The 10830-nt window shown below is 36.4% G+C and overlaps 1 protein-coding gene across 1 annotated transcript; it reads right to left on the reverse strand.

Moving 5' to 3' along the window:
• Nucleotides 1-404: 404 nt before the first annotated feature.
• On the reverse strand, nucleotides 405-6766 carry psmb7 (proteasome 20S subunit beta 7). The gene is made up of 8 exons (XM_053479275.1): nucleotides 6634-6766; nucleotides 4384-4477; nucleotides 4155-4252; nucleotides 3923-4063; nucleotides 2874-2989; nucleotides 1106-1164; nucleotides 871-1022; nucleotides 405-585 (listed from the first exon to the last, which is right to left on the reverse strand). Exons 1-8 carry the CDS (start codon nucleotides 6693-6695, stop codon nucleotides 474-476), a joined length of 834 nt encoding a protein of 277 aa, XP_053335250.1. The 5' UTR covers nucleotides 6696-6766; the 3' UTR covers nucleotides 405-473.
• Nucleotides 6767-10830: the final 4064 nt, after the last annotated feature.

Below are 10830 nucleotides of genomic sequence, written 5' to 3' on the forward strand. Positions count from 1 at the left end.
GAGTGGCCAGACGGAAGCCACACCTTAATAAAAGGCACATGGCAGCCCACCTGGAGTTTGCCAAAAGGCACCTAAATGACTCTCAGACCATAAGAAACTAAATTCTCAGGTCTGATGAGACTCTCTGGCCACTCTACCATTCTAACAATAGCAGTTAATGTCTATAGTAGCTAATCACAATTTGGGCAAAGACAGCATTCATTTAGCTTAAACATGTTTATAATCGAATGTGCTGCTTTTAATTGATGTACTTTAGTGACAGTAGTTTTTGTGCTGACAAAAAATTATTTCGAAAAGTCAAATGTTTTCTAGCACAATTATACCACGACACATTTTATCTAATTGTGCTCAGACAAAAATATCTGGTTTGTTCTTCTTCCATTATCAATAAAGTGACTCACATCAAGGCTTTTTACAACATATTTTATTGTAAACAGTGGAATAACATGGTCATTCATGAGATACAACATGCTTCAGGAGGTGTCCATGGTCTGCACAGACTCATCCACCACTTCCATCAGAATTGGGGTCACTGATGAGGTCAGAACACCAGTGGTGCCTCGCTTGTACTTGTAGTCACCGGTTCTGCAAGAGAAGGAGAGAAAAAAAAGAAAAGAAGTTGGTATAGATCAGCACATGTGCATACTGAAATCCTTACACCATGGTTAATGGGTTGCAAAGGACGTTGGTAGACACAGAAGCACGGTTTTTGGTCAAGCCAGGAATAGGCAATAGGTAAAAGCTATCTGTATAAACAGCTAGAATTACACAAGTAGAAGACCTCCTTCTCTTTTAGTGTCAAAAACAAAACACTAGCATTCAAGATTAAAAATTTAACAATTGAGTACTTAGAATATAGTAATGACTCACCTAACACCCTTCTTGTTGGCTTCATCATGTGGTCTCAGGTAGTCCACCTTGCCTTTGGTGATCACACACAAATCAATGTTACTGCCTGAGCCCAGATCATTGAATATACCAGCTGCGATGGCATCACGCACCAGAAGCTTCGCCTCCTCCTCCTATAACAAAGAAATCATTTTTAAGAAGTCCTTAATTGAGTATGAAAAAGGCAGATCAAAAGACCAATAAGAAAAAGACCCACCTCCATGTCAGGTCTGTATCGATCTTCAAACACAGCCATAGCAGCCAAGGATCCAGAGCCTAATCACATGTACACAAATTAGACACTACCAAATGAAATCTGAACCATAATACCTTATCAGAGAAAGAAAGTTGTTTAGCCACTTATTGAGAAGATCTGAAGACAAGCTTCAAACCTATGAGTTTGAAGCTAAAGTGGTGTCACCTTTTACAGAAGATAAGGGCAACCATGGTTGTACTCCAGCTCTTGAGCATGGATAAATTTACACATTAGACTAACTAATGCAACTCGTCTCGATTTACTATATACGATCAAGTTTAATTATCCCGTTGTCTACAGCAACTTGCGATAGTTATCCCTACTTTGAATACTTATGAATTAATATCACTAGCGACGGAAACAAGTATGTTAAGAAAAATAAAAATACTGGAAGAGACAGTGTTGTGGCATTCTAAATGTCAGTCCACTTTTGTGTTTGGGTATGACGGGCTTGCATATTTAATTCAAACCATGCTTAAGGTCTCTGTGCCATGACTGTGTTCATATTACATAAATGTAGTGGAACTTGGGTTCAACTGTACAGGGATCTGTGGATTAGCCCATTTTGTGAAAGTGGATAATATCCACCACACTTATGAGAGAAAAGGATGTATAAAAGACATTTCTTGAAGAGTGAAAGTAGACTTAAAATTGGTTTCAACTGCCACATCCCCTGTTTTTTTATGTTATGCAATAATTTACAACAAGCAGTTTACCTTTACCTGTATAATGTGCTTGGTGTACAAAATCTCCCGTCACAGTAATTTGTTTACCATTTAATAGTTTCTTTTCCATTTTCATGTCTCACCATTTACTTTGTACCTCAATTTAAAAGTAGAGATATATGATGGCTTTTTTTAGTTTGCTAAACTTGATGTGACGTGTCTGTAAAGATTTTGATCTTCTAGAGTTGATTTGAGTGACCTATACAGAGCCCTGACCTGAGGCCCTGTGAAAAGCTACAGCCTAAATTGGAACGCTGACCACACCTCTCATTCAAAATCAGTGCCTCGTGTCACTGTTGGTCTCGTCAATTAACGGGCCAGACCCTCATATACTGTTAACTGTTAAAAGCTCAGCCATTTAAAACAGCATTCCCTGATCATATTAACTAATCACAATAGTTTTAAATGCTATTTTAAATTAAAATGATAAATTTTGTTACTTTTATCAACAGCTTGTCAGCATCTTTGTAAGCAAGACGGCTTATGTAGATAGCATAAGAACAGCTGCTGTACCAGCTCCACAACAGCTACATAAGCAAGAAGGCTTATGTAGATAGCATTGAAGTAGATAAATTTGGAGCAATACATAGCTTACATAGAAAAACAGATTATAAAAAACATTAAGTTTTTAATAATGTTAAGTTTGACTTTTATTAATGTTATATTTACAGTATCTTGCCCCTTTCTAAAAAATACAAACTGTGCAATCCACCCCACCCCCCAAAGAATCCATCTTTGTCCTTTTAACAATGCATGCATTTCAAAAAGTTAATCATTAGCCTGCTAAAAGGCCTAAAACAGGAACAGTATCTCAATAACATTTTTTTGAGCCTATAAAGAGCAGAGTAATGGGTGACCTTGCTGCTGGGCATTTACATGGGTATGAATTTCAGTCCAAGTTGAATGCCTAAGTTTGTGAGTGATGAATAATAAAGAACACCCTGGAGTACAAGATATGTTGGAGTACAAGACATGTAAATAAAAGAAAAGTATTCAAGACTCACCCATGGTAACATAGGGTAGCTTGTCTGTTGAGCCATGAGGGTAGATGCTGTACAGGTGGGGACCATTGCAGTCAACCCCACCCAACACCAGTGCTGCCCCAATATATCCCTGGTATCTGCAAAAACACACCCACATTCATACATTCAACAACCCTTACAAACAGATGATTAGAATAAAAAAAAAAAAAAGTAAAAATATATATATTTAAAAAAATGCATGCAGTGATTTACATGAAGAATCAAGAGCATTTATAAAATTACATTAAAATGGCACTTGTTAGTACAAGTAGTGCACAGCATTATTTATTTGCTGTGTAGACAGTCGAATATCAATCTATAATGATGTTTTTTGACTGTTTCAGAAACATCACAATGTAGCTATGGCCCAGACATAGGGCTGTTTATGTACAAGATCTTTGCACTTTCCTAATTTAATCATGGACAACGGACGACAGTCCAGCTAAACACCCTCTAGCGGACACTATGCTTAACTACAACCAAAATAACAATAGGGTTAAGTTAAATACAATTTGAGAGGACAATTTGGAATATATAGTATCAATTTAATAACATATGATGCCATCATTTATTTGCAGGAAGAACAAAAAAAACTCCATTACCACAGGCATGTTGAGGTTTTCATTTAAAGTAGGTTTATAATTACTTAAACACTGGTCTTAACCATAGGCAACTTCTGTTTACTGAACTCACAATCCCCAGATGGCAGGTCAGTAAGACACCTATGTTGTGACAGAAGTTTATGTTAATAGCTTTTGTTTGTAGCTCTTTAAAAATGCCAATGTAGACTGATCAACATTTGGGTTGGACCAGATTTAGATGCTATATTTAGATGGTATGAATAGAATTGAGTGCAATATCATTGGTCTCCAAATTATTACAGAATAAGGACTACAGTAGAATAGAGCCATATCTTTATTTAATTGCTCATACAACCACTTTTTAGGGCATCACCATGTTATATACACCATATGCTCAATCATAATACTTTTGCAAACTGTTGTATATAAAGGAAGAGTTACGCTAGTCACCTGAAGAGCATCTGTTTAAGCATGCGGTTGGCAGTGGCAACTCTTGGAAGGCGATTGGTGGAAAGAGAATGTAGCTCCAAATTAGAGGAGATTAACTGAGTTGTCATCTCAGTGTCTGCTGCTGTACCAGCTCCACAACAGCTACATACACAAACACACAATTATATTGGAGTAAATATGAGTAGAGAAGCAAATAAATGAAAGGTTACATAGGTTGTTATTGAGAGCTCACTAGATGTTAGGAGAGATGTAGTGGATCTTGGAACAATTCTTATCTGCTACAACCATTCCTTCAGTTGCTCTTGTGTCAGCTCCAAGAACCACACCATCCTGGGGGAAGAATTTATATATATAAAAACATATACAGATAAATCATCTGGACTGTAATACTAATAAGACAACTATAATACAATCTGAAGATACCACACTTTAAAGTTGCTTGTAAGTTATAAAATGTTCACCTTATAGACAACCCCACAGATAGTTGTGCCGGTTTTGCGTGCAGTGGGGATTCTGCATCCAAGCTTAGTAGCATTACTTTCTAGTTGCGCATTTCTAAAGAAAACACAGAAACAGTAACTTCAACACAAATGCAAACAGTTCATAATACAAACATATTAACTACAGAAAACTGGTAAAACCTTTTAATTTAGTGAGATATGAAGAAATTAATATTAACTGTGAAAGTAAGCTTTTGTAGTCTTTACAAAAAAAGTACTTCCATATAAAATTACCAATAACTAGGAGAAAGTGTAAATTTAATTTATAGAGAAATTACCGGGATAAAAAACAGTTCCATTTTTTTTTTTTAAATACTTACACATTTTCAAAAGCACTATTCATTTACTGTGTTATTCATGAACATATACATGTGTATAACCACAATTTTTGACTAGCTTTAGCGCTTTTTTTGAGGCAGGGAAGAGTGCGACTAATACAGAGGACTCAACGCTGTCATGAGCCCTACTTCCAGCTACACCAAGTGATTTGTGTGCAAAACCTTGAGGACAGGAAAAAAAATAATTCTCTATCTCCATAGATTCATTTTCATTTACCACCTTCCCATATCCACATGCACTTCATGTTTAGAAGAAATTGCTAATTTTAATAAAAAATATGAATTTAATCAATTGTATACATCAGGTTTTTAAAAGTTCCTCAAATGAAGTGCATCCCTTGCTAAACCCACATACAGTATATTAATCAAGTTTTCTCCCTATTCTTGGAAGTATTATCAAACAATATATCTAGTTTATTCATATAATTAATGTTCAAGTTTGGTCACTTTTGTCTAGTTGTCTCATCAATTATGATTTTGAGTAACTAAATAAGTGCTTCTGGGATTTGTTTCTACCTTCATCCCTATTCATTCTCTAGACTGCTCATTATTTTCAGGGTAGCAGGGGGCAAGAAGCCTGTCTCAGGTGACTCAGGGCTCCAGAGAGGATAGACCCTGGACCTTGGCTGGTACACAGGCAAACACTATGGGCAATTTAGAAACACCAATTAGCCCCCTGTGCATGTCTCTGGACCATGTTAGGAGTGTCCAGAGGAAACTAGGAATGGGAATCACAAGTCACCTCCCAATATGATATCACGATACCTAGGTGCCGATTGGATTTCTGTGCACCAGACAAACCAATTTTCTGTACAATTTATACATTATTTGAAAATTAAATTCTATACATTATATAACTTGTATATAAAAACATCTTTTTGTTAAATTAAATTTTATGGTAAATAAATTGTTTCAATGCAGCCATTTGTTTTTAAGTAAGGGAAATGAACATAATTATTACATTTATGGTTAATTAATCTTGTTCAACTTCATAGTTTTTCAATGTTTTTAAATATTTATTCTATTATTGTATAAAAAAAATAAAATAAAAAAAAAGAAATAGGGGGGAATATAATATCAAATGGGGATATAAAATCGTGATACTTACAGAACACTCGGTGATAATTTATCGGGAAGTGACTGGTGATTCCCATCCCTGGAGTCCAATGTTTACTGTCTACATGTTTGAGTTTCTAATTAATATGACACTAAATGTTTCTCGTCATCTTCTGCTAAAAAATTATTACCCAAATGGCAAAACTCATCACCCTTTTCTATATAACGTGTTTTCGGGTAAAATGAGCTCAAACGATAACGTTACGTGATACACCCGCTGTCTGTCGCTATGAGTTTTTTAAATGGAAAAATTACCAAGAAAAAGCAAACAGATGTATTACATATACATTATTGTTTTAGAAGCATGTTACTGTTAATACATAAGTCAACCTACACAAAAAAAGTCAATAAACTCTAAACCCAGTAAGCGCTCCTAATTCTAAAGGGCCCTCTAGAAGCTTTACATTGCGTGGAGTGACCATAATGTATAGCATGCGGCTAGCGCACCGGTACAGGCAGTGTGCACAGTCTGAGGTTATGTTGATCTTAGGAACAAGCAGAAATATATTTTATATCTGATCAATTAAAGAAAGATTTTTTTTTCATATAATAGACATGGCGCGCAAATTTATTTCTAACTAACCGCAATATGATTTAGTTTAAAGAAAATCTGCTGAATCATTCATACAGACCGCTAGCATGTTAGCAACTTCTTTGGCCAATAATAAAAACGCAGCGCAATAGCAAAATAAACAACTTTAAAAGCACAAATATAACATGTGCCAACTGCCTGTATTTTATATTATTCCGCACTTACCTTTTACAATTTTCGAAACTGAAACCTCCGAGCTGAGGCTTGCATACACACACAGCCGCCATTACTGAAACTCTTACTTCCCGGAAACGCTCCGCTCTGGGCTCGTGCTCTCACTCAACTGAATACGCTTTTCAATGCGCTCTCGGCCACTGGCAGCATCAGCCAGGAAGTTCGTCACACCTACGTCACAAATGAGTAGAAAAAGGTGAGGATGAAGGGCCTATTCATTATGGGAATTTATCTCCCTTCTTAAATCTCTTTAAGCCATTAGGCTACGTTTACAATGCAGGTCTCGATGCCCAATTCTGATTTGTTGCCCATATCTGATTTTTCTGACCGTCTGTTTACACGTTCTTTTAACTATGACTCATATCCGATACACGTGTTTACACTTGCCATACCATCTGAAACATTGCGCATACTTAAAGGGAGGTTCTTGCACTCCACACTAGCCAAGATAGACGAAGGTGAAGTATGCTTGACGCTCTGCGATATGTGCAACGTTCGCAAACGTCTCCATGGTTTTAATGAGAATGAAAAAAACGGCATAATTGCAATTGCAGCCTGCACATATGCTTCATTCACCAAATACTGATTTCTTAATGTTATATAACACAAATAAGTTTTAAATGGGGGGGCGGGGGTGCTTTTCCTTTTCCATGTCACCTGCGATGTTATAATTCCACACGCGCTTCCACCGGAGAATAACATTACGTCATTAAACCGCGAAGAAGTCGCAGTTTTAATGACGTACAGAACACAATGACTTAGGAAATCCGATCTGTCTGTTTACACGACAATCACATTAGCACATATCTGATTTATATCTGATTTATTTCCACATATGAAGGAGGCCTGAAACCGATCTCGAAATATCGGAATGCGATAGAACATATCCGATATGTGTCACATACGAGCAAAAAATCGGAATTGGGTCGCATTTACCCGACAGTGTAAACGTAGCCTAGACGTCAACATTTGCATAATGTTGTTTTAACTGGAGAAAATGTGTCCCTTGGTAATACCTCCCTCTTTGTTTCTTTTCATACCTATTCTCTCGTGTCCTTGTCCTTTTTAAAAAAATATATATATTCTCTTATATTACTAATACTTTAGTATTGTTTTTCGTTTGCTGTAATTACGTTGTTCCCTGTGTGTTTGTTGTATTTTAAAACTATTGTAATAGGAAAGTAAAGAAGAGGAATTTCACATTTTCAAAAATAAAAAGTTTTTTTTAATTGTTAACTTGCGATTTAATTATTTTTCTCTAAGTAAAGCTTTACAATGAAACAATGCTAATACTACCATTCATAAAAAGAAACATTTTTCTTTCCAAGTGGCGTTATAAAGTTTACATATCTTATATTGTTACTTGATGGTTTAGGTTTTATGCTTACATATGGACATTTCATAGGCAAATACGACTTTCCCATTCCTTTTAAATAATTTACAATAGTGATTAAAGCTGTTGTAAGTTTCTTATTGCAATTTTGTAAATCTGTGAAATAGTAACTATGCATGACAATAACCAAGCATCATATTTAAGTTAATTCCATAATTGCAAGTATGTGGACATCACAGATCTATGCAAATTTTAGTAGCCAACAGAAAGAATGTATTCCTAATCTTTTTTACTTGAACTCAAAATTTATATTTTTTATCTTATTCATTAATCTTAGGCTTTCACTTTAAAAGATATAATTATATTTTCTGCCACTGATACATAAAATTTGAATAAATTGTCAACATTTATTTTTTAATGTCAGAATTCTACATCCACAATTGTAAAATTTTTTAAACATATCCTGAACTATTGCCGACCCTCTTGCACTCTTTAGACCTTAGAAAACCACAAATCTTTCCTGTTGCTGCCTTGAATAAATGAAACTGTGATTTTTTTTTAACTTAGTTCTTTATTTATTTATTTATTATGTTAAAGGTCCTACACATCATATTTTTCATTAAATGTTAATATGATCTTTAGGGTCCTAATGAAAAGTTTGTATTATACGTTAATTAAAAATTCAAAAGGATTGTGTAAAAAAAACACTACTTTTACCTGGTAAAAACTAGCTCTGTTCTGTTTCAGTACATGCTAATTTAAATGCTCATGACCTCTGCTGAGCCCGCCCCCCCCCCAGTTCCGTGGGGCGTGACACGTGGGGTATAGCCACGGAAGTGTAGTCCAGTGCGGGCAATGCTTTGGACTGCATTACCCACAAAGCATTGCCCACAACGCAGGGCTTTGTGGGTAATGCAGTCCAAACTGGAAAACTATGGAATATGGAGCCCGAGCCTGTTTCCTTCAGTCGTTTTTGGTTTGATTTAAGTACGGAACCTACGCAGAAGTTTGTAATATCGCCTGACAACGCAGAAATTAAAAGAATGGACATGCATCGACTCGATTTGTCTCTCATCACTGCATGGGCATGAATTAACGGGCTGTTGCGCTGCCGCGAGCAACAACAACAAAAAGCGGAGAAACTTACCGAGAGAGATACGAACGCGATGTGTTTACTGATGTGTTTACATGACTTTTTAATCTTCGACAGACATCGTTATAAACCATCTAACGTAACAAAGGTAAGCATAATATAGTTTTCCGACTACATACACAGTTTGCAACTAGACAATCACCTTAATGCATTGTTTATTATAAACGGGTGATTAGGGATTATATAGAGACGGATGTACATAGAGAAGAAGCCATAACCATGTTCTATAAGAGTGTAAGTTAACTTACACTCCGCACTCATCGTGATTATTAGAAAGGCGATCTGCAAAGAGTCATAGTAAAATAAATTACACTCACCTGTTGAAGATGAAGCAGGAACACGAAGCGTTAGTACAGATCCATTTTTAGGAGCAGCTTCCTAGTAAAACCTGCTTTATATTGACCCGCGTTTATAAAGCAGTCTGGTGAAAAATGATTATCGCAAACATGAACGCATTTAGGTAAATCGGCGGGGACGTTAGCTTCAAAAACTAAATTCAGCCACTGCGTCCTCAGTGGCTCAGATACCTAACCCTAGGTAGGTACCCTAGGTCACTAACCCTAGGTAGTGAATGACGACTGCTGTGTTCGCTATTACACCCAACAACTGTACACAACACTCGCTTAGGCAACATTTTGCTCCAGCGGCGAAAAACAATGGCCGACAGCTTCTTCTCACTCGGGGCGGGTCTTTGCTAAAACACCAGTGTCAATCAACTTGTGTAGAAGCGTCCTCTGTCGGTGTGGCGTCACATCGACAGGCATTTGTGATTGGCCTGATTTCAAAAGGGGGATGTTACTGTAATAAACGAAAAGAAAACCACCGGGCTGCTCTTTATCATCGTAGAGTGGTTGTGTACGCACTCTCCTAACACACAGTTCAGTCCAAACAGCTTAAAATAGTGCATGTAGTGCTGTATGACCCCTTTAAATATTCATATTTATTTACATATTTTTGGTAGGCTTGCTATACTCCATATCTTCAATTCATTCGTTCTATTGTTCTATTAACTGTGGAGATTTGACAGTGTACCTTAATTTTACATCTGAATCTTGTATATGTTATACTTCCACTATAACATGTTTCTATTTGTTATTCTTTTTAATGCTAAAAAAAAAAAAGTAAGGAAGACGGGTGACAACAGAGGAAGGGCTTCAGTGAGTTTCAAAGATTAACATTAGTGTTTTGTGGCAGGTTATGTGATCTCAATGATAATTGACAAGGGATTTTAACACACAACAGCCTTTAAGACTTTACACAGAATGACGCGGAAAAACTAAATCATCTGGTCACATGCAGTCAGAGGAAAATGGACAGACAGGTTCAAGGTGACAGGAAGACTACAGTAGATTAAATAATCACTTTACAGCCATAGTAAGCAAAAAAGCACAACATGTCGGGCCTTGAGGTGGATAGACTACAATAGAAGATCACAGAAAAGGATGCTACATTTACATTGGGCACAGATCAAAAAAAAATCACAGACTGACAATGCCAGAATCTCTTCATTGCCACAATTCTCCCATTTTATTATGTTACTTCCAGCATAATAGAGTTAAACTCTTTCATTTGATAAAAGTTGTCCTTAACTGGTTCCTTGAACATAATGTCTCAGTCACCAAAATCAAATTCAAGACAGCACCTTGATATGAATGTGGAAATGTATGAAATTTTTGCATCGGCAGCAATTTGGGCTGCCTAC

The sequence above is a fragment of the Clarias gariepinus genome, chromosome 19, assembly GCF_024256425.1.
Source record: "Clarias gariepinus isolate MV-2021 ecotype Netherlands chromosome 19, CGAR_prim_01v2, whole genome shotgun sequence".
NCBI classification, from domain to species: domain Eukaryota; kingdom Metazoa; phylum Chordata; class Actinopteri; order Siluriformes; family Clariidae; genus Clarias; species Clarias gariepinus.

What these genes read in the sequence shown, in the direction of transcription:
- psmb7 (XM_053479275.1), bottom strand. Translation starts at nt 6,695, where the DNA reads ATGGCGGCTGTGTGTGTATGCAAGCCTCAGCTCGGAGGTTTCAGTTTC. An exon ending in CTTAAACAGATGCTCTTCAG is followed by an intron (nt 2,990 to 3,922) that starts GTGACTAGCGTA and finishes GTGTTTTTGCAG; the next exon opens with ATACCAGGGATATATTGGGG. An exon ending in GCCAACAAGAAGGGTGTTAG is followed by an intron (nt 586 to 870) that starts GTGAGTCATTAC and finishes CTTCTCTTGCAG; the next exon opens with AACCGGTGACTACAAGTACA.